General features: G+C 34.9%; 2 protein-coding genes across 2 annotated transcripts; both read right to left on the bottom strand.

Annotated features, from left to right (window-relative positions):
• Window positions 1–11,417: 11,417 nt before the first annotated feature.
• On the bottom strand, window positions 11,418–12,296 carry LOC118481324. The gene is made up of 2 exons (XM_035976768.1): window positions 11,924–12,296; window positions 11,418–11,732 (listed from the first exon to the last, which is right to left on the bottom strand). Exons 1-2 carry the CDS (start codon window positions 12,294–12,296, stop codon window positions 11,452–11,454), a joined length of 654 nt encoding a protein of 217 aa, XP_035832661.1. The 3' UTR covers window positions 11,418–11,451.
• Window positions 12,297–13,974: 1,678 nt separating this feature from the next.
• On the bottom strand, window positions 13,975–17,302 carry LOC110871648. The gene is made up of 4 exons (XM_022120364.2): window positions 16,991–17,302; window positions 15,784–16,840; window positions 15,278–15,718; window positions 13,975–15,189 (listed from the first exon to the last, which is right to left on the bottom strand). Exons 2-4 carry the CDS (start codon window positions 16,511–16,513, stop codon window positions 14,024–14,026), a joined length of 2,337 nt encoding a protein of 778 aa, XP_021976056.2. The 5' UTR covers window positions 16,514–16,840; window positions 16,991–17,302; the 3' UTR covers window positions 13,975–14,023.
• Window positions 17,303–25,561: the final 8,259 nt, after the last annotated feature.

Below are 25,561 nucleotides of genomic sequence, written 5' to 3'. Positions count from 1 at the left end.
CCTTTGGGTTAAATCTAAAAAATCAAGTTTTTTTTTTTTGAAAAACTCATAAAGCATAACTTACAACTAATAATGCACAAAAAGTTTGCAAACTTATATAGGTTTTAATAACACAATATCTATAATAGTTTGTTGGAATTCTTCTGTCGTAAATATTAATAATGAAGGAAAATTGTTTACCTTTCAAAAAAACCTAGCTTAATTTAAATTTTAAGAATTAAGAAAAACTATTAGAACCTACTTTAAAAGGCGAATTGGAAATAAATAATCTCACCCAACTCAATTTGGCCGATAATAATCCCAAGTCAGTTATTGGTTGATAATAATCCGATCTGGTTAATTTTTTTTTTGTAAAATAATCCGCCGTTAAAATAGCTTAATGGAGTTAAGTTTTTTTCTGAATTACAAACCGATGTTTTAGGGCTTTTGATCAGAACGAGGATACGAGTCGATTGATGTAAAACTTACCTCGAAATTGTGCTCGAAATAGCTTGATTTTTGTTAATTGGAAGTTTAAACACCCGAATTGAAGCATCGTTTTCGAGGGTTAGGGCAGTATTTCGAGGTAAGTTTTACATCCATCAACTGGTATCCTCGTTCTGATCAAAAGCCCTAAAAAACTCGGTTTGTAATTCGGAAAAAAAAACTTAACTCCGTTAAGCTATTTTAACGGCGGACTATTTTACAAAAAAATGACCAGTTCGGATTATTATCGGCCAATAACAAAGTTGAGATTATTATCGGTCAAATTGAGTTAGGGGGATTATTAATTTCCAATTTACCACTTTAAAAAAGAAAAAAAAACTATTTAAAAAAAAAATCCAAAAATTTGTATTTTATAAAAAAAGCATGCTTGTGAGTATAATATTAGTTATATCCTTATAAATTTGTATTTAAAATAAAACTGGAAATTTACCTAAATCTATATACAACGATTTTTATATTTCCTTTGCCTTATGTTTTTTTTATATAAACTAGAATTGAGATCCGCCGCAATGCGGCGGAGATTCTTTAGTTATAACTAAGTCGATTTATGACCCACACGTTATGTTAAACGGGGATGTAAAAACGTTCACCCACACACGCACGTTGCGTCTTGTTAACTCGCAAAAAATTAGAACAAAACATAAAAACGTTAAACGAAAGACGCACGTTGCGATGTGTTAAGTCACAAAATTTAGAACCAAGCATAAAACGAAAAATTTGCGGAAGATGAAACTATAAAGGACCAAAGTTGAAAGTAAAAGAAGTTGCGAAGATATATTGCAAAAGATAAAAAGTTTTGGGTTAAAAGTAAAAAAACAAATACTTTTGGGTTAAAAGTAATTTATGAAATGCCTTTTTGGGGAAAAGTAAAAAAAAATAATTTTTTATTGGAAAACCCCCAAAGCCAAGGTCATGACAACCATGTGCATAACCATTTTTTCTTTAGAAAACCCCCAAAGCACACCCCGCGTTGTGACAGGGCGTAAAACGGTGTCAAATAGTACTAATGTCACACAACCGTCATCGAGCACCAACACTGACTCGACCTAGGATCTGCGTGTTGCGACAAACCTGTCAAACATGAAAAAACAGAGGTAAAAAACGTTGAACCACACATGCACATTGCGCCGTGTTAACTTGCAAAATTTGAAACAAAACATAAAAATGTTGAACCACACTCGTACGTTGCGTTATATTAAGTCAAAAAATTTAGAACTATACGTAAAACGAAAATTTGCCAAAGATGAAAAGTATAAGTGACAAAAGTTGTGAAGTTAAATTGTAAATAATGAAAAGTTTTGGGTTAAAGTTAAAAAACAAATTATGTAAGGTTAAAGTTGCAAAAGCTAAAAACCTTTGTGTTAAAAGTAAAAAATCAAGTTTAGTTTTGCGTTAAAGTTAAAAAAACAAATTATATAGGGTTAAAATTTACAAAAGCTAAATACCTTTGGGTTAAAAGTAAAAAATCAAGGTTTTTTTTTTTTTTTTTTTTGTTTTTTTTTTTGAAAAACTCTCAAAGCAAAAGTTACAAGTGATGGTGCACTAAAAAGTTGCTTATTTATATATGGAATAATAACACAATGTAGTATTTTTAACAAGTTGCGTAAGTTAATTAAAACATAATATTAATAAAACATTTATTTTACAACTCAGATATTTTTTATCACTCATTCCTTCATATATTTTAAGAAAACAATCAAGTTCTCAACATTTGTTTGAAGATTTTTATTCTCTTTAATCTTTATTAGTAAAATCAGAAAAATAAAACATATAGTTTAAGCGATAAAAAAAAGCTTTTCTTGTTATACAAGTTGTACTCTTTTTCCCTTCACTAAGTTTTATCCTATTGGGTTTTCTTTTAATGAGGCAATGTACATGATCCTGAAGTATTAGGGGGTGACGATACACGCTGCACTCTTTTTCCCTTAGCTAAGGTTTTGTCCCACTGGGTTTTCCTGTCAAGGTATTTTGTAACACCCCAACTGATGGCGGAAACATCGAGGTGCGGCACTAAGCGTTCAGATTGCTCATGAGTTTCCATAACACTATTGTTTCAATATAGTTTAAATAGATTCAAACATTGTCTAAGCATCAAGTTTCACAACCATAGAATATCAAATACAAATAACCCAAATATTGTTCAAAGGTTTCTAATTTAGCTATGATTTGTTTCTAAGAGCATTCACATCCATTCCACTATATTTTCACCCTAAATTACACTAAAAAACACTATATTTTCTCTCTCATTTTCAATTAAATAATATTTTTTTATACCTTTATCATTGTATTTTCTCTCTCCCCCACTCACAACCATTTTCAAAATATATTAAAAAATTATAGGGGGTGAACAGTGTCCCCCAAATATACAGATGAACAATAATATTTTCTCTCTCCTCCACTCACAACAACTTCTTTTACTTTTTATGTTATAAAAACTTCACACACAGAATTTAGTGGACTGGAAGTGAATGCTCTATGCAGCATCCTAGCATGTTTCGTGAACACAGCATCCTACCAGCCTGCAACATGTATTAAAATAAAGTCAATACAATAATGTACTGGCGAGTATACAAGTTTGAGTATATAGCATAATAGTTTAAAAAGACTCGTATCTGTCATGTAAACGATAAAATAGTTTCAGCCATGCTAGTGTACGCAGTCCAAGTGATAGCCCAAGTGTCCCAATGCATTTACCACTTTCCCAAGAATCAAGGAAAGCAAATAGCATCCTCCTAACAATACCCCCGAGAATAATGGGGAGGTGCATTCTCCTATAGCGCTACTATTGTTAAGGCGGAACTACACACAAGGATTAAACGTTCACATAGCATAAAGAATCAAGAATCCAAGAGTATCAAGTTTCACATTTACAGCAGATAGAATTAGATTCAAATAGTTTTCAAGTTTCAAGTTTCATAGAATACATGTTGTATCCCAAAAGTTTAAAACGAAAAGGGATCGAGTATACTCACAGTGGGTGCTAAGTATCGATACCTATAGATTGGATCAAAGGGAGCTCTGAACTAGCCTGATTATAGTTTAACAGGTAAGCATCAAGCAGAATAACGAGAATCGTGCAAAGTGTCGGATCGGTCTTCTGATCGGATGGTCATCCGGTTTGATGACAAATAGATGGGACGGATCGCCATCTGATCGGATGGTCATCCGGGCGGATGGCCATTCGATCGAATGGTCATTCGATCCAAATAGTGTGTTTCCAAAATGTTTATCTTTTGAAGTTTTCATTGTATCAAGATACCAAGTCATTCGATCGGATGGTCATCCGATTGGATAACCGTTCGGTCGAGTGACCCTTCGAGTGTAAGTTTCAAAGTTCAAAGTTTATGATTCAACGTAATTCAAGTGTTGAAGGTTGTAAGGCACATGTCACTCGATCGAATGGCTGTTCGATCGGACGGCAGTCCGATCAGATAGCGATTCGACTGAAATGATCTTGTCCCTTCTTGGCAACCTCGTAAAGTTTCTAAGTTTTAAGTTTAACGGTGACGACACGGTACGTATTAAGACAACGGAAAATACATCAAGGCTCAGCCTGTCTGATCAGATGGGAGTCGCCCAGTCCGATCAGGTGTCTGTTCTTGACGGTGTTCATGTCTGAATCCGTAATCCGGCCATCTTCTCCGGCGATAATCCATTTCCAATCTGACTCCAGACTAATCATTAAGTCTACAGCCCGTTTGGGTCCGGATTCCACCGTTTTAAGCAGAAAGTTTAAGAAAGTTTGAAGATAAACATGAAATCGACTGAAAAACCTTGATTTAGTAAAGATTTAGTGCAAAAGCACATGAAATCCCTTAGATCTGAGCTAAAGCTTGACGGGAATGACATCACACAGCCGTTTGTACAAACCGCCATGATGACGTCATCCTTAAGAGTTCGAATCTTAGTGATTCCATGGTGGGAAGTGTGATTTTGAGGAAGAATCATGTGAGGAATAGTGTAATGATCAAGGTTGTATAAGAATCTAAGAGAAAACTTACAAGAATCGGCCTAGAATCGAAGAAAAGTGCTCGAGAATGAGAGTGCGTGCGTCTGGATTGGAGGGCTCTGTCACATCAGTGAGGGATGATGTGACAGGTCCTATTTATAGTGTTAGAGAGGAGGTAAGGCGGTGTAGCAGTTGGATCGGATGGCTGTTCGGTCGAATGGACCTCCGATCGGATGGTCATCCGATCGGATGTCCATTCGGACAGTCCAACCCATTTTGAGATTTTCCGTCTTTGATTTGTTTTGTGAGTTAGATTAAGCGTTGGGTTGCGTATTATTGTGTAGAATTATAACATAACAAGAGTATTTGGTTAACAGAAAAGTTTCCAAGTTTACATAAGTATCAAGTCTCTAGTATCTCGTTTCACCAAGTCTCAAGTTTCACGAGTCTCAAGAGTCAAGCATCAAGTATCAAGTTTCTAGTTTCAAGAATCAAGCCTCAAGTGTCAAGAATCAAGTTTCAAAGTATCAAGTATCTAACGTTAAGTATCAAGAATCAAGATTCAAGTATCAAGAATCAAGTGTCTAGAATTTAGTATCAAGAATCTAGAACTAAGTATCAAGCATCAAGTCTCAAGAATCAAGTATCTAGTATTAAGAGTCAAGTATCAAGAATCTAGAATTAAGAATCAAGTAACATAGAATTAAGATTCACAAAGTTTCAAAAGAGTCAAGTCACGCATAATATAAGGATTAAAATTGAAAATAGCTAAAAGTTCAAGGACGTAGGCGTTACATTTTTAATGAGGCAGCATCTCCAATTGTATCAAGTTGATAACCAAGGGGGAGCGTTATAAATATATTATTAATATTATGATTATCAACACCAAAAGTAGATTAGCTTCTTCTCCAAGTTTTTCATCTCATATATATAAACTTCCCATTGTATCTCTTGTATGATATATCTATCAATGAAATATCTCTTTCTCCCTACATCTCTTTCTCTTATTGTTTGCTATTAGGCTAGTTTCACAACACGTTATCTGCACGAGACTCTAAGCACAAAGTATTGATAAGTCATCTCGTAGTGACCAAAGTTCGCTCAATCTAGAATCTCAAAACGCATTCAACATATCGCCTCATCTTCATTCTTGGCCATACTACTGGAAAAAGGAACAAGTCATATTATGAGGTCAGTGCTTCGAATTTTGTTAATTCAAAATTTATATACATGCATAAGTTGCAACTTCCATGTGAATATTCATAAATTTTCTTAATTTCACCACTTTGGGATAAGATGCTTTTAAGTTATTTTGTTAATACATGCCAAGGATTCATAAAGGAATTTAATCCATTCAACCATTCGGAAGTTAAATATTAGATAATCAATATAAATGAAATTATAGTTTTATTTTACTATAATTCATATTTCCTGAAGCAAAGGATTTGCTTTTAAATATATTATATATATAAGTATTATTGTCTCTTTTAAATTTACCCCTTACTCAGTATGAATAAATGTGTAGCGGTATGAATAAATGTGCAGAGATGGTAAATAAAAATTCGGGTCACTGATGCGTGATGATATTACGATGAATAATGAAAGATAACGCTTATCAAAGAAAAACTATACAATTGTTTAAAAAAATCTAAAGTGTTTCTTTCTTCTTCGTTAAGTCAAAATCTTCTAACTTTTCTGAACAGTATATTTTTGTAATTAATTTTACAAGCATTAAACAAGTTCTAATGGATAATTACGTAAATAAAATATTTTACTTAAATATAACATTTGAATTTGAAGTTATTAGGTTATTTTATTTGTAAAAATGTTTGTATAGGAAGTACATATATGTTATTCATGAAGTAATACATATATACGTAAAGTATTCTTTATGGATAATATATTTCATCCTCTAAAAAATGATTAGCAAATGCATGGTAATGGCATCAATTTCTCACAAACTCTAATTACAAATTTTATAAACGAAATAGAGTTTCTTGACATATTAATTTGTGTAGAAGAGAATTTTTTTTAAGCCAAAATTATAAAAATGATAGTATATTTTCCTTCGAAGAGAAATAGCTCATACTATATAAGAAATTAGAAAAATGCGGGTCAATTAAAAAAGACAACAAAATACCACTAAGTTTGAAACTTTTCACATTTAAAGCCGTAAAATGAGAATAACCTTTTATTTATTTTGCTTTTATCCATTCTCTATATAGGTTTTTATTATATCGGTACTTCATTCATAAACGGATTTAGGTATTGGTGTTACGATTTAGGATCTGTGATGGACACCACACCTACAATGAAGGAGATGACGAATGTAAAAAATGTTTTAAATATTAACTTTTCTTTCCGATGCCTCTTAAGGGGATCTCGTATTTAAACATGGGTAAGAAGAAATAATTTAAAATTATTGGTGTAAAAAGGTAACATTCGCCACTAAAATAAATAAGATTTTGTTTGAATTATGTTTAGGTTTGCCTTTCTAACTATACATTCAACTTCATTAAAGAATATTGTGTGAACATTATCTATCTTTATGCATGTTTGTTGATATATATTTTTTGTATGTTTCGGGGGGGGGGGGGGGGGGGTGTGATGGATTGGGGTTTAGATGCAAGGATTTGAAACATCCTCAAGAATGGTTAGGATATGGTTGGAAGAAAATGGATGTCCGACCCAATATTCTTGGTTTAATATTATGTGCAATTGAAACTAGCTCGTAATCTACTCAATCCAATGATAACGTATTCTTAATACAACTCGTGTAATACATGGTTTGACAATTGTTATTGTAATTTTGTTTTTGTTTTTGTTTTTTTTGTTACTTAATTTCTTTTATATATTGTTTATTTATATACTTTTGACTTATATATTTTTCATTTTTCAACCCGTGTACTACACGGGTTACTAACCTACTGGATAATATATTTCATCCTCTAAAAAATGATTAGCAAATGCATGGCAATGGCATCAATTTCTCACAAACTCTAATTACAAATTTTGTAAACGAAATAGAGTTTCTTGACATATTAATTTGTGTAGAAGAGAATTTTTTTTAAGCCAAAATTATAAAAATGATAGTATATTTTCCTTGGAAGAGAAATAGCTCATACTATATAAGAAATTAGTAGTTCTTGAGTCATTTATATTGCTTGGTATGGATATGTTTAGAGAGAAATTATTTCATGAAGTTTTAGTATAACTTGTATTATGTGATAACATGTTATAATTATATTATATTACACCTTTGTGATATACATATACGTAGATGTTGAAAACGAAGGATTGTGGTCACGGCGAAAATTTATGGTCTACCTATTTAGAATTGGAATACTTTTTTAACAAGGAATGTTGTATCTAGGTCGATGTTGAAAACGAAGGATTGTGGTCACGGCGAAAATTTATGACCTACCTATTTAGAATTGGAATATTTTTTTAACACGGAATGTTGTATCTAGGTTCACCAGGGAGTGTGTTTTTTTTTAAGGAGAAAGAGATTGGTATTTTATTAATAGGTCTCTTTTACAATAGAATACAATGACTATATATAGGAGAGAAAGTCTTGGAAAACAAGCTAGGTTATTTTAGGAGTTTTTTTTTTAAAGATAGATTATTTTAGGAGTTGATAACCATAATCATAATAATATATTTATAACATTTCTGTATTTATTTATTGAGTAAACTTCCGTTTTGCTACCTGTTGTTTAGTCACTTTATTGAGTAAACTTCCGTTTTGCTACCTGTTGTTTAGTCACTTTAATGGCTATGAAGCCCTTCTTGATTTTACTCCCCGCCCTAAACGTCATCTATTTTAAACGTTAAAGCCTGTCACGTGCAAAACACCTGATGGGCAATTATGTCTTTTTCCAACCCATATTAATGAATTACCTTTTAAAACCCTATCGTTTAAAATGGATGAGGTTTAGGGGCGGGGAGTAAAATCATGAAGGGCTTCATAGATCAGGGAGTAAAATCGTTATTATTAAAGGTTTGGGGTAAAACCGTTAAAGTGACTAAACCACAGGGAGCAAAACGAAAGTTTACTCTTATTTATTTTAACAAAAACAAAGTTAGTTGATTTAAATCACACAATAAATAACGATTTTTAAACAAGTTTTATTTTTCAAAGTAGATTTTATTTAGATCAAGATTATTTTAATTTTTTTTATGAATTTGAGTTACCTAATAAAATTAGGAGTGAGATAACAATTAAATCTTCAAAACACTATGTTGGTAAATAGTTTTTACATCAACACCATTTTAGGAAAAAACTCCCAAATTGTCACACGTTTGGCATATTTATCCAATTATTGTTGGTTCGTAGATTTTGTAATTTCCGGTTCTAATTTTCAATTCAAGAAGTAACCCAATAGCAAAAGGCGAACTCATACGCCCACGATCGCAGACAGCACTGGGTAGTCTAAACCCACCATCTCCAGTTTCAAAAAAAACCTACCGCCGAAAGCTCACTGTGAAACCCGATTGGGATTAAATTTAAACCTAAGACCTGTGGCCTTCATCCCAAATCTTCATCTTCCCTCTAATGTCAGTAGAGTTAAAGCTCGTTAACAATATCATCGTTTATTTTTATTTTTGTGAAGTAGAAATTTAAGTAGTTAGAAATGTGACAATAAATGAATAATCAATAGTGAAACTTGAACATTTATATTGAGGGGATGAAAATATATGTTTATACAGCACTCTTTTTTATTAGAAGGGACTCAATGAATTGGAGATACTATTCTTTTTAAGGTAACGTGAGTTTCTAGAAAAGAAAATGTGAAATTCGCTTTTTACTCCAATGAGGTTTTATAAAAATAGTCATTTTTCTTTCAAAATATCAAAAACATATATTACATAGTGAGGAAAGGGCTTTCTAAGGTATTATCCTAAGCCCCATCTAATCAGATGTTGTGATGTCATTTTCAACCCCAAATACCTTAGATGGGGGAAAACACTGACGGCGCCTACCACAAATATCTAAAACTACACTAGTCCAATTTGTGATCGTTGAACTTCAAAAAGTGTTGTGGACGTGTGATGTTTAAACAACAAAGGTTTACCGCAAACCAGAACCCACATGACAAACCGCAGAGGTGGCGGTAGTGTTGCCTAGCGGCATCCAATTTGCGTTGACAACATGATACCACGTCCACCCACAAAAGTTTCATTAGTCATTTCATTTTTATCGAGGCTATAACATTTGTTTTCCCCCACTAAGTCTAACCCATGGGGAAAACAAATGTTATAGTCTCGATAAAAATGAAATGACTAATGAAACTTTTGTGGGTGGACGTGGTGTCATGTTGTCAACCCAAATCGGGTTCAATGCCGCTAGGCAACTGTTACATGGCTGGTTCGTACAAGCAAATGTCAAGCTGCTTATTTATAAAAAGAGATTTATCATGCATTCACTTTACTTTGTTTTATTTTCCTATTAATATTTTAGGCTCCGCCTATCCGGACACCCACTGCGCCTAAATCCACACTTTTGCAAACCTAGACGCCTCGTATAGACCTATACGAGGCGTCCATGCACTGAATTCGATGGGTGTACAGAGGGTGTCAGGCACGTTGTTTAAGGAACCCTATACGCAGGGTATGGGGCTATACGAGGCGTCTCTGTTTGGTATTTTTTTTTTGGCTGAAATGAGGGGTGTTTTGGTGGGTTTTGGGTTGGTTTTTTGGATGGTTTTTGAAGATGTGTTTTTTTGATGAAATTTTTTTAGGTTTTAAAAAAAGTTTTTTTTTTCTTTTTTACACTATAAAAAGTTGTTGTTTTTTAAAAATTAACTATTTGCCTTTAAAAATCGTTTTTTTTTATTTTTAAAAAAGTTTTGTTTTTTTTTTTGTTTTTTACACTATAAAAAGTTTAAAAAATTTTTTTGTTTCAGCGTCGATTAAATCAACTATTTTAAAAATCGGCTCTTTAAATATATTATATTGTTTTTAACATTTTACTTTTTTAAATATTATTCTTTCGATTAAAATTTTATTTCTTTCAAATATTGTTTCCGTATTATATTCAGGGGTTATATTGTTTCCGTATTATCTAAATTTAAGAGAACAATCATTGAGTAACCGAATAACTGAAAACAAACATAAATATGACATATATAAGATAACTGTTTACATCCATAACAAAAATATAGAAGATAAGTTTGTACATCCACAATAACAATAAAAACAACAACAGGTCTATGCATCCAAATCCGAATCTGAATCCTGATGCTGCTGCTGCGGCTGGTGCTGCTGCTGCGGCTGCTGCTGCTGATGTGGTGCTCGAACCGGTGGAAGCGGTATCGGGGGTAATCCCTCTCTCTCTCGTCTATCCTGCTCCGCCCGTACCAACCAACCTACCAAATCGTCGAGCCTGTCAAGCCTGGCTCGTACATCCGGATGTAGTGCAGCTCCTGGGGCACCACCTCGAATAGCGTGACGTGGAAACTGAGGTGCCCCGGCAGGTGGCGGTGGCTGTGGCCCCGCTGCACCGTCTAGATCCTCCGGAGGGTCCTCCACGGGCACTACATCAGCAGGATCTGCAGGAGGATGAACGTCCTCGAAATGCTCTGGTAGGTCCTCCTCTCTCCATACGCCCCCCTCGCGGTTTTTAAACCGCGGGCCAACCGGGAACCTCTTGATAACCCTCATCCCCCATAGCGACTGCATACCCATCCGCGTCGGCATGATGGCCGGCGTCCGTAGATGTGGGTCCTGATGTGGTACGAGGCCAAATGAACGGGCAATGACGGTCACGTACGCCCCGCCATACAAAAATCCGCGCTCCTGCCGGTGATGGCCGGAGGCGAAGTACTGGGCTAGACCGTGTGCTAGCGCGCACGGCCTCCTATACAACAAACAATATAGGAAAAAAAGATCTGTGGTCGTACACCACTCACGGCTGTAGCCGCGCGCTGATATAGAAGTGGCGAGCAAATGGTGCAGATACCTGCAGATAGTGTTAGCGAAATACAAAAACAGAGATTAATAAACAGTGCATATAATCACAATAATTGCAATAATAAACGTACATACCTGTATAGTGGGTCGCTAACAAACGACACCCTCCCCTTCGACTTGTCATGCTCCCAATGATCCGCCCCCGCAATCACCTGCCAAAACCCAACAAGAGTGGGTTTTTCAACCACCACTAGCCCCGCTGTGTAGATCTCAGTCTCGATCTCCTCCTGCATGTATAAACCACAGCGCACCGCAAACTCTGCTAGCGTCATCGAACGCTGAACGCCAGCAAGCCTGAAAGAAACCTCAGGCGGAGGGGGAGCACCTGGGTACGGAATCATAAATAAAACAATATAATAATAAATAATAAATAATAAATAATAATAATAATATTAATAACAATAACAATAATTAATAATAATAATAATAATAATATAAAGAAATAAATAAATAAATAAATAAATAAATAAATAAATAATATTAATAAATAAATAAATAAATATCAATAACATTCACCTGGGTACGGAATCGGCACTGGCTCCCCAGGAGGGTGAAATGTGAATGACGAAATGAACTCGACCAGCAGCTCCCTGTAGGTCGGCGTGTGCGCCAAATCAAAAAGACGATGCCACGGGGAATCGATAGGTATAAACCGACGCACTCTCGGCGTCTCAGCAATCTCCTCCATCGCATCCCAGTCGATCGATGCATGCGATCCAACGTGCATCCTCCTAAGCTTCTGGCAATGACGGGCGGCGTCAGTGCCGTCGGGAAACTCTAGATAGGGATGCCCCTGCAACGTATCCACAGGCGGTCGCTGTCTCCGTCGTGGACCCTGCTGAACCGGCTCTATGTGAATGTCATCGCCCGGCATCTGATCGTCCTCCATAATAAATACTGTATACGTATACAATAATAATAATATTAATAAATAATAAATAATAAATAATAAATAATAAATAATAATATTAATAACAATAACAATAATTAATAATAATAAATAATAAATAATAAATAATAATATTAATAACAATAACAATAATTAATAATAATAAATAATAAATAATAAATAATAATATTAATAACAATAACAATAATTAATAATAATAATAATATAAATAAATAAATAATAAATAATAAATAATAATATTAATAACAATAACAATAATTAATAATAATAATAATATAAATAAATAAATAAATAAATAAATAAATAAATAAATAAATAATAATAATATTAATAATAATGTTTTTAATAATAATAATTAATAAATAATAATAATAATAATAATATTTAATAATATAATTAATAAATAATAATAATATTTAATAATAATTAATAAATAATAATAATAATATAATTAATAAAAAAAAAAAAAAGAAAAACAGACCCTCGTATAGCCCTCGTATAGGGCTATACTCAGCGTCCTGTTCCACAAGTTCTTCATCATCATCAACATCAAACCCCCAAAACCCAACCAAATTCAACTTTTAGGGCAAACCTACGGTCTAAAGGCATAAACGAGACAAAAATACTTAACTACGGGATGAAATACGTACCGGTGATGCTTTGATTCTTCAAAAATACGGTTGAAATACGTACGAGGCGTATAGATCCGAATGCACCGTATATGTGTGTGTTTTTGTTTGTGTGTGTGATCTGTGTCGTCTAGGCCCCCCCCCTGTGTTATACGAAGCCTAGACGCCTCGTATAGAGCTATACGAGGCGTCTATGCTTTTTGCTAAATGACATTTTTGCCCCTGTTTTACCCTTAGTATAGCCTTTTATCAGGGGCAAAATGGTAATTAACCATTCCAAAAAGATATTTCTGGAATGGTTAATTACCATTTTGCCCCTGAAAAAAGGCTATACTAAGGGGTAAACAGGGGCATAATGGTAATTTAATAATACATTTTATTAATTAAAAAAAGAAATGGCAAAAAGTAACCGCCTCAACTGTACTCCTCGTACAGGTCTGTACGAGTCGTACAATTTTGAAATTACCTTTTAGCCCCTGCTAAGTGGCTATACTGGGGGCATATCAGGGGTAAAATAGTAATTAACTAAAATGATTTTCAAAATTCAAATTCAAAATTCAAATTTAAACCGCTCAAAGAGACGCCCCGTACAGGTCTGTACGAAGCGTCTACTTTCAAAAAATTCAAATTTTGAATTTCAGAAATTCAAAAATTGAATTTTCAAAATCCCGCTCAAATAGACGCCCCGTACAGGTCTGTACGAGGCGTCTGGTTGGTGTAAAATTACCTTTGAGCCCCTGGAATAAGCCTCTATTGGGGGCCTATCAGGGGCTAAATGGTCTTTTGTGCAATATTATACGAGGGGTCTAGTTCTATACGAAGCGTATAGTTTTTTTTTTGTAGAAAAATTTAAAAAAATACTATTAATTCCAAAAAAATATTATTCATTACAAAAAAAATACTATTAATTACAAAGTTACACTATTAATTCCAAAAAAATACTATTAATTACAAAAAAAATACTAATAATTATAAAAAATACTAATAATTACAAAAAAATTCTATTAATTACAAAAAAATACTAATAATTACAAAAAAATTCTATTAATTCCAAAAAAATACTATTAATTACAAAAATCATTCTTCCGTGTAACTATCTATGTAATTAAGACTGGGGTTTGATCTTGGTCGAGGATTCATTATCGATGTATACCATTCTAGACGTGGCAAGTACATATCTTCCCATTGTTCTGTGTGGGGTCTTCGGTGGGTCAACCATAGCCCGTGTGCTGGTGGCATAGGATAATCCCCTTCCAGCTTAACATGTATGAAGTGGTTCTCGTTAACATGTGTAAGCGTTATGAATAATGGTTGTTGATTAGCCGGAGGACTTAGTATTGGGAAGTAAGTGGAACTCGCACCCATGGTTGTCGTTAACAGGTGCACCCCGATACCGTACGTTTGTGCAATAAGAAGTCCTGCAAAGGGGAAGTCCATCCAGTGATTCTCCCCACAACCGGCCACTGAATCCCAAATTAGGCCCTGACGATGCGTGTAAAAATAACCTGCAGCCCATGCTTCAAATATTGGGAACCAGATCGATTCGTTCTGATCCATTTCTTGGACAAGGTCCCTTCTAATACGCCCCCATGAACTCTGATCCATCCCTAAGCCCACAGCCACAGACCGAAACCCACAATGACCGTCCGGCATCACATCTCGTATGCACGAGACGTACGGATGGAACACTGGCGGAATGTCAGACTTAAACCGTTCGATGATTCCCACGTACTCGTCCCCAATGATTAAAGGAAAACCGTGATCATCTCGTGTCTCTTTCTTCTTAGAACTCTTTGAACGGCTTAGGGTCGCTTTGGGTTTTTGGGACCTTATAACCGACTGTTGTGAGGCTTGAGACGGAACGTACGAGCTGTGGCGAGGTTTATCGTACTTACTTTGTCGTGAACCTTCAAAGCACGTGTTTGCATCACCGAAGGAGCTTCTCCTCAATTCTTCATCTATACGAGAGGCCTCGTCCAACCTTTCTTGTACCTGCTTTGTTGTTGGTCGGCCACGAGTATTTTGTTGGACAACCGGTGGTTTCTTGGTAGATTTCGTTGGAGTCAACACCGCTTTAATCTTTGAAAGCAGGCTTTTTTGCTGAGCTGGAGGGTGCGACTGTAATTGTTGTCTAACAACATCTAGCTCTTCGACCACGTCAAGGGAGTCGTCTATCAATTTACAACTTTGGAAGTTAAGTTTCCGCCAGAAGACGTCTATGTCTTCGAGTTGAATCGGACGCTCTGCACGGTTAAAAACAATATTGTTTAGGTAAAATGAAGGAAAGGAAATATATCACACAAGTGTTGTACGACGTTCAATAATTATTACCTTCACGCATGTACTTTTCTATCCTACAAGCACAGGGCAACCCACAGCTGTGCCACATTTGGCAACCACATGATGAATTAAAGCGCTCCAAGACATCTAGCCTCCTAATTGCCTCTCCATGCAACAAGTCAAGGGCTTTGTGGGATACTTTTCCAAGTAGGTGTTGAAACATCGGGTGTTTGTGGTGTTTCATTGTTTTTTCGATGCTTTCTCGAAAAGTCTTCCTTATTTCACCGAACTGTGTCTCAACTATATCCCGGACACAACCAACTATACGGTCCAGCGAGCTCCTATCTTCGACGTATCTCTTTAAGTTGGCATGTTGGCTCTCAACTCTGTTTGTAGTACGATTACCAAAGTTGCGCCTCTTATCAGTCCACGCAAAGACAAACATCTCCTTATAGTCTTTTAGCCAGTTATCGTACACGTATTTGAAGACTCCTAAAAAGTAAAAATAATTTAATAAAATTTGCATAGGTGAGTCGTATGTTATTAGAAAAACTTACTAGAACGTTTGCACTCCACAAGTCGCTTTCGCATGTTGCGCAAGTGGTAGTCGTAGATGGGTATGGATGGAGACTCAATCAATGAACCCCAGAATGACAAAAATTTATTCCAGTCGTCGTCTGTGAAGGCACCCTTGCAGTGCTTCATAACATTCTGTTGTATGTGCCACCTGCAAAGAAGCCTGGAGGCGTCTGGAAATACTTTAGCACACGCGCCCATAAGGGCTAGGTCTCTATCCGTTAAAATCACACGTGGCTCCATACATTCATCCAACATTGCCTTAACCCTCTCAAGCACCCACACAAAGTTATCACCCCGTTCTTTACTAACAACGGCATGCGCGATAATAAACGATTTGTTGGTAGGCGTCATACCAACAATCTGGATAAAGGGCATATTGTATATGTTTGTCTTGTACGTTGCATCGATCATCATGACGTGGGGGAATGCACGCCACAAGACTCTCGAGTCCCGATGAAGAAAGAAGATCTCTGTTACGATCTCTGTTCCGGGTTCTTCCCGGATCTCGTAAATAAAGTCGTTCTTCATCAGCACATTTTCTAGTGACTGCATGGGAGTCAATCCTTGTCTTTGTTCGGCTCTAATCTTCGCTACAACGTTTTGAACGTCTTTCTGAACATGAAACCTGTCGGGGTCCTGCTTCCTTATCGTTTGAAATATTTTGCGTGGCTCCATGTTTTGAGCTGTCAGCTGCTCGATCAGTTTCATTTCGCTTGGAGTAAACCTTCGCACAAACGCGTGGGCCGACAGGTCCTCACAAAGTTCGTGGTTATGTTCAATTGTTCCGTCTTTTATCTCCCAGGTTTCATACGGGTGGTTTCGGACAGCCAGCAGGTAAAACGGGCAACCGGTTTTTTTGCTTCCAGCTTTTCTAAGTGTTGCTGTACTCTGGTGCTCACCACCACGATCACATTCAAGCCATACCCTCCCGGTTCTTCCCCCGATTTTCTTTGATCGACGGGTGACAATAACGAAACCATCCGCATTTGCTATTTCTTGTATCCGTTTCTTTAGTTCATCTAAGGAGTTGAAAACCTGTAACATCGACAATAATAATAATAATAATAATAATAATAATAATAATAATAATAATAATAATATAATAATAATAATAATAATATAATAAAAATAATAATAATAAAATTAATAATAATAAAATATTAATAATAAAATAGTAATTTATACCGTCTTTTTTAAGTACAGACTGTCCAGAATGGGAGGTGCTTCACTACCATATCTACCATATCCACCATAACCACCATATCCTCCAACGTCCGAATTGTTTTGATGAACATAAGGAGTGCCCGGGGAAATGAATTGCTGATGATCACCGTCTCCTCCGTATCCACCGTATCCCCCGTATCCACCGTATCCACCATATCCACCGTCCCCTCCGTATCCACCGTCTCCTCCGTATCCACCGTCTCCTCCGTATCCACGGTCTCCTCCGTATCCACCGTCTCCTCCGTATCCACCGTCTCCTCCGTATCCACGGTCTCCTCCGTATCCACCGTCTCCTCCGTATCCACCGTCTCCTCCGTATCCACCGTGTCCTCCGTATCCACCGTCTCCTCCGTATCCACCGTCTCCTCCGTATCCACTAGCAGGGTATGAGTCATCTACAGGGGCTGTTTCATCAACAGGAGGATGCTTGTTCAAATCTAGAAACGGGCTGTTTTGTTTTCCTTGTATACTAGACACAACCTCCTCTTGCTCATTAGAATCGGGAATGCCAGACTCCTCCAAAATAGACAACCGTATCATCATTAGTAAATAATAAACGAAAACAACAAGTAATTATAACATTTACGCTAATAACTGTTACCGGAACGCTTTCGTGCCCCCAGTTTTCGCTAGAATATTGCCCGAAGATATAGTTGCCGTTCCAATATGATGACATTTCAACACTCCGGGATGATAATAACGCAAACACAAATAAAAAAACAAACAGAATGTGAGTGGTTTTTTGTTGAAACCTCGGATGTGGACCAAGAACGCACTGTAGGTTGCATTTTATGGGAGCTAAAGACGCCTCGTATAGGTCTTTACTCCCCGTATGCCTTTAAGTCATGTCAGACATAGTCCCTTCATAGTCAAATCGGTCAGTCCAAGACGCCTCGTATAGGTCTATACGAGGCGTCTAAGGGCCTTCGTATTGTCCCCTCGTACAGGCCTAGACTCCCCGTATAAGTTGACTGATGTGACGTTGTACGAGGTGCAGAAGTTGGTCGGGAAAAGCAACCCTATACGCTTCGTATAGCCCTATACGAAGCGTATAGAAGGGTGTGAATTTAGGGAACAAGGTGTCTGAATATGTACACCCATATTTTAATGTTTTTATTTTAGCATGTGGTTAAATAATGGGAAATAATAGGGATGCCCATGATCCCAAGTTAGCCACAGTTTTAGGAGTTTGTTGGTTGAGTGGTTACGTATTCTTATCATTCTTAAAAGGAGGCTTTTATTTATTTGAGGAATGAAAAATATTAGTGTTGATTTCTCTCTCTCTTTCCGGTTTTCTTTCTATTTTCTTTGGCCAACAAAATTGTTGGAACCACATCAGCAACACTGCCGCCACCTCTGCGGTTTGTCATGGGCCATTACCCATTGTGTTGTTATGTGATAGACATCTTGTTTATGTTTTCTCTCGGTAACTAAAAGCTTTGAAGAAAATAGCTACTTTTGTAAAATCTTATAAAGTAAAATCGAATTTAATTCTAAAATCTTTTTTTAGATACATTTATGGTTTTTATTTGGATTTCGTTTAATTAGATTTGAACACTTTTAAATCGTATAAAAATACGTTTCCCAACATCGCTAAATCCATTCGAAATCGTCAGACTTTTTAACAAATTTTGTCATTCTTCAATAAATGTAACAAAATGTTAAAAAACATAAAAGTAATACAAAAAAAAAAAAATCAAAGTTAAATTTGGTTTTACTTTCTGAGGTTTGACAAAAAATAATCATTTTCCTGCAATGGGAGAGAAAATGATTTGGATATCCATGGCATGACATGTACATGTGTTAGAGTTAACGAAGCTAATGAGATATTTTTAGACGTCTGGATAGAAATAAAACAAATGATGAGACTTAACAAAATTGATATTTCTAATCTTTTAGAAGCAGATAATTTCTTTTTTTTTTTTCCAAACCTCATGAGCAAAACTTGATTTAACTCTTCCAGAAAGATATAAGTTAAATATTATTCTATATATGGAATGGGATCAAATACAAACACTTAAGTTTATAAGAACCATAAGAACCAATACATAATTGACAAGTGTCCATCAATAAAAAATTAGTTTAGGGGTAATTTAGATTTTTTGACCATATTTATTTATAACTAATTAAAAATAATTACAAAAAATATAATCAGCACAACACTATATAATTAGCACAACATCATTAATCGTTCTTCATTATCAGCACATCGTCCTCGAATCGTTCTCCATTATCAACATAAACGACATTAGCACAACATCTTCAATCGTTCTCCATTATCAGCACACCAGATGTGCTGATTATATCTACTTTTGGTGTTTGTTTGTATTATTTTGTAATTAACACATAATCAGCACCTTATTAGCACAAATATAAAACACATTTTGTTAACTTTTTTTAAAAAACACTTTTATAAATACAAAAAGGTATAGCAATATGGTACTCATATTAAAAATAAAAAAATACTTGATTTTATGGTATATATTTTTAAAAAAAATAATGAAGTATATAAAAGTTATTTTAGTTTAAAAAACCTTGGTGGAATTTGTATTTAATAGAAAATGGTCAAATGACTAGCAATTTTACAAAATTACCCCTAATTTGTTAGTAGTAATTTTTAATTATAAGAGTTTTATTTATAATCAATATCAACCCTTGATTTAAATTAACAATGGTTCAGATCTGTTCTTACGGTTCTTATAATTAGCACTGTTTGTACAGGATCTCAACCCTTCTATATATAAATGAGTAAACTTTTGGTGCATAACCATTTGTAACATGTGCTTTAAGAGTTTTTCAAAAAAAAATTGATTTTTTTAATTTTAACCCAAAAGTTTTTACCTTTTGCAATTTTAACCCTATATAATTTGTTTTTTTAACTTTAAACCAAACTTTTCATTACTTTTAACCCAAAGTTTTTTAACTTTTACAATTTTAACCCTACATAATTTGTTTTTTTAACTTTAACCCAAAACTTTTCTTTATTTGCAATTTAACTTCACAACTTTTGTCACTTTTACTTTTTCATCTTTGGCAAATTTTCGGTTTATGTATAGTTCTTAATTTTTCGAGTTAATACGACGCAACGTACAAGTGTGGTTCAGCTTTTTTATGTTTTGTTTCAAATTTTGCAAGTTAATACGACGCAACGTACATGTGTGGTTCAACGTTTTTACCTCTATTTTTTCATGTTTAACAGGTTCGTCGCAACACGCAGACCCTAGGTCGAGTCAGTGTCGGTGGTCGATAACCGTTGTGTGACATTAGTACTATTTGACACTGTTTTGCGCCCCGCCGCAACGCGGCGTGTGCTTTGGGGGTTTTCCAAAGAAAAAACCGTTATGCATATGGTTGTCGTAACCTTGGCTTTGGGGGTTTCCAAAAAAAATTGATTTATTTTTTTTTACTTTTCAACCAAAAGTATTTCATAAATTACTTTTAACCCAAAACTATTTTTTTTTTACTTTTAACCCAAATTTTTTTATCTTTTGCAATCTATCCTCACAACTTTTTTTACTTTCAACTTTGTTCCTTTACAGTTTTCATTTTCCGCAAATTTTTCGCTTTATGCTTGGTTCTAAATTTTGTTACTTAACGCATCGAAGCATGCGTCTTTGGTTTAACTTTTTTCCGTTTCATTCTAAATTTTGCGAGTTAAAATGATGCAACGTACGGGTGTGGGTGAACGTTTTTACATCGTCTATTTTCCCGTTTGACAGGTTTAACATAACTTACGGGTCCTAAATCGACTTAGTCATAACTAAAGAATCCCCACCGCATTGCGGCGGGTCTCAATTCTAGTTCGTAATAATTTTCAAACCTCATGAGCAAACCTTGATTTTCTAGAAAGATATAAGTTAAATATTCCTAATAATTTTCAAACCTCATGAGCAAACCTTGATATTCTAGAAAGATATAAGGTAAATATTCCTAATAAACTTTCCAAAATGGCTAGCTGAATCGACTGCCAACCCCATAAAAGAAAGCCAAATAACATTATTTCAATAGAGAAACTCAAAATTGTACATTTGAGAATTGGATTCCATGTCGTACACCTTCCCACCCTCCACAAACTTATATAAATGCTTTTGGAGTTCAACATAACTTCATTCATAGAACCCATCAGCCGACGCTATCAACTAAAAGCCTGTTTGATGTCAACAATCCACGGTTCAACCATTCATCGACAACACCATTATCGCGCTTCTTTGAAGAAGAAACTCAAACAAATATCACACAAGTTACATGACACGCCTCCTTATTCTCACATTGGTAATGGCTTTCAGAGACTTCCAAACCTCCCGAAAGAAATTGTTAATATCATGGACTACAATGACCACAAGCACATATCTAGGTTCTCCCAAAGCGAAGATGGTGCAAATGCGAACGTTGATGCAGAAGCTACGGATTTCATTCAGTCGATGCACAAAAAGTTTGAAGTTAACCACACAATTTCTATGATTTAAGCACATATTATGGAGTATGGACTATAATAATATCATGCATTTCCATGCCTCTTGTGTTTGATCATTTGTATGTTGAACAACCTTTGCTATTCAAAATGTTTATATCAAATGTAACTTTAGATGGTATATCGATATTGAATAAATTTTATTACTTTTCAGATATTATTCTATAATTGTATATGCTAGAAACAAACCTTTTTAATATAACTAAAAAGATGGATTCAAAATGTAACTAATATTATGTTATATTAAAGAAATAAAAATATACAATATAACTAGAATACGATTAATAGTACTTCTCTTTGAACGAGTAACTCACACATCCACTAAATTTATGCCTAAATCTACACCAATGTTCAACATGAGGCCAAAACCCTCAACAATAGAAAAAACAACTTTACTACTCTCCTTGCTTTGGTGACTAATAGTAATTAACTGAATTATCGCTATGTTTTAACGATCAATAAATGCCCATGTCAGTCTTTATCTAGAGTTGATTTATGACATGTGTGTATATATACATGTTTTTATAATGAATTTTACACACGAACTTGGTTTTAATATTTATAAAAATGATTTATACCTTAACATTAAAACACACACAATAGGACAAGTGTACCCTATCGTATATGTAGCAAAGTATGGGTAAGAACCAGATATCGATCCATTGACGCGAGCGGAGTATGAGTACTAAATCTTTGTCATTGATTTACCGGTAAAAGGATACGTAAATGAGTTTTTTTAACTAAAATTATCTAAAACTATATTTAAGACATAATAGACTCCAAATATGAAAAAAAAAAATATAAGATATCTTGTTTCACAAACAACCTAAACATGTTATCTACATCAGATATGTCACAAAAGCACTTGATCAACTTTCCATTTGCAAAACAATTAGTATCCCTCTCTCAGGAATCCTAACATGATGATTTTTCGGAAAGTTGACGCGATAAACATACGTTAACCACCTAAAATTATTCACTAGGCGAACTATTGATACACTTTCATGCGAATCTTTAAAGATAAGTTAGTTATCCGCTAGGAGTTTTCTAACCTCACTTATCAAGGAAAACAATACCGATGGTCACAATACAACCACCAAGATAAGCATAAAGTAGATAATATCACAAACTATTTCATTTTACAAGTCTTGAACACAAATCTATCAAGATAGTAATTTCAACCAAAACCATTAAACAAAGATCATAAATTGTGTTAAGAACATGCAACAACACCATTTAACTCGTTAAAGCCCTTACGTGTAGGAAAGTATTCTTGATCAAAATCAGACTTATCTTTGATAAAGCTTCTTTTCAATCTTGAGGCTTGAAATCGATCAAAACAGAAGGCTCTCGGACCTCGGAAATCGCTCAGAAACTTGGAGAAATGCCCAATAAAATGATCAGTAATGAATGCTCTGTTTTATAGTGATTTTTCATATCTGCACGGCCGTGCACGGATAATTGTCGGGTGACGTCATTTCTTCGCTGGGCCAGACAAGTGGTCAAGTGGACGGCTGACACTCAGATGTGCACGATCGTGCACTTTGGTCGCACGGTAGTGCAATGTCTTGAAATCATAGTATTTTTGAGGTTTAGGTAGTGCACGGGAGTGCACTTGGGGCGCACGGTTGTGCATTCCGAGAAATCAGCTGCACTGGCTTCTGCATTGCCAATGCTTCCGGCGTCGTAGGTCATGCACGGTCGTGCAGTTGGGGCGCATGGTCGTGCATCACCTGGAAGTTCATCAGAATCTGCAGCATTCATCCGTAACGTCCTTAAATTGCCCCCTTTTCTCCAACTTTGTCTTTGGCACACTGTTTAAGACCTGAAAATGGAAAATACCTGATTAAGTACCTAAACAACGAAGTTTTGGTCAAAAACGCATATAATGGAAGTAAAATGGGGGACTTAAATATGTATAATGTAACGATTATCGATTTACATTAAAGATAACCTATGTTCACCTATAGACAATTGTGAGTAGCTTTACAAAGAGTAACAAATAGAGACGAAGTAAAATGGTTTATACAGATAAAGATGGTAAAGTTACAGATAAAATATCAAAAGTTGTATACAAAGAAATTTTTAAAGAATTATAAATTTTATAAATCTACGTACATTCCCTTGTAAATTAACTCTGTATTTTTTTTGTGCAATATGTAATTCCATTTATGTTTATTTTATTAATAGCGTGATGTGTCACAAAGTTTAGATACTTGAGCCCATTTTAGTAGTTTTACACACGAATACATAACCTACTTTTATATATAAAGACCCTTTCTAGTTTCTTCATAAATTAAAAGTACTAGGTACTTTTTGTGACTATGTGAACAAATATATAATGAATAACCAGTAAAATGTGTAAAATCTATTTAAAATTACACATCAATTTCAAAATTAAACCTCTAAGTCCTCAATCTATGGATGGCCCTTCAGTCGATTTTCTTGGATTGGGTCGGTAATTTGGTAAGCTTTGGGTCTTCTAAGAGGCTTTAATTCAATTGTGGAGGGGCCTGGTAATGGTTAGATATTGGGCTCCTAATGTAATGGGTTTTCACTTAGCCTGTTTGATTAGAGTAGCCTTAGCCCTTAATAGTGTTCCTTAGAGTAAAGTAGTAAACTATCATTTTCGTCGTTGAGGTCTGACCACTTTTGCAAGTTTCGCCCTAAAGGTTTTCTTTCCGCATTTGGGTGCTCGTAGATTCAAAATTTTGCCATTTTAAATCTTTGAGGACCCCGATGCAAAAAAAAGCCATTTAAAACAAAACTCGCAAAAGTGACCAAACATAAGGACGGAATTCACAATTTACTCTTTTCCTTATCTATAATTCTTTTGTTTATGTAACTTCTTTCTTTTCTTTAATAATGAATCTTAATCGTATTCTTTGTATATCATTTATTAATTTTAAAAAGTTTCCTTAATAAAATTAAAATTAGAATTAGCAGTTATTTTCTGAGTGAGGTATGTCCACTCCATGTTATGTTTGGTATCTTTAACACAAATAAATATATTGATTTCCACAGTTCGAAGCTATCAACTTGACACAATTGATACCCATAGTTATTATGGGGGTGTTTGGGGTTGAGTTTTGAAAATAGATTATGCGTTTTGAATAATCAGAATCAGATAATTAGCTGTAACAAAACGTGCTGCAGAAATATAGTGTTTGGATTTGATTATGTTGTTTGATATCACAATAATCAGATAATCAACATTGTTTGGATTTGATTATGTTGTTTGATATCACAATAATCTGATAATCAACTATTTGAGTGTTTGGCAAGTATATTTATTTTAAAAAAATAAATAAGTGAAAACGTAAAAAATCAGTTTTTGGATTATCACGTTTTCCTGCAGCAAGGGGTGATCTACTTATGGATTATCACGTTTTGAACTCTACAAAACGTAAAAAATCACTTTTTATTAATTTTTTACCAAACACTCAAAATAGATTTTTTGCGATTTCAAAACACAATAATCAAATAATCAGGTTGAAAACGCAATCCCAAACACCCTCTATAGAGTTTAAATATCTATTTTATCAATACATGTCAATATATTTTAGAGTTTAAATATCTATTAGATAATAAAGTATTAAAATATTAAAATATTTAATCTCATTATTGTGTTAAAACATTTAAAAGAAATTACTCATACTCACATTCACAATGTATAACACATGATTAGTTTATGTGGTGGGAGTGGGTTCCTCTCCTCTTCTGTGTTTGTTAGACCGGTGGGTGTGGCTTAACGCTACCCGCCACCTCAGCCTCTATAGCGCTCCTGGGGCGCCCCACATCGAGCAAATGAAAGGGGGCGCCATCCTTCTCCTCGCCATTGTGTTAACGGAAGAAAAGGGGGTGCAGGTGGGGTCCACCTCTTTTCAACCAATAATTTATTTTTAAATTTTGTTTAATAGGGGCTTTATACCACCCCCTGCAAGTTAAAGAAATGGGCTTTGAAACCCCCTGTGTGACGTAACATTGACGTGGCGTGATAAAGCCCCTAGGGGCTTTATACCACACCCTCCAGCCTTAGAAACTTGGAATATAAATAAAGA

This window comes from Helianthus annuus, chromosome 8 (genome assembly GCF_002127325.2).
Source record: "Helianthus annuus cultivar XRQ/B chromosome 8, HanXRQr2.0-SUNRISE, whole genome shotgun sequence".
Classification (NCBI taxonomy): Eukaryota; Viridiplantae; Streptophyta; class Magnoliopsida; order Asterales; family Asteraceae; genus Helianthus; species Helianthus annuus.
Note: the sequence above shows the minus strand (reverse complement) of the source record. Positions and strands in the feature narration are given on the sequence as shown.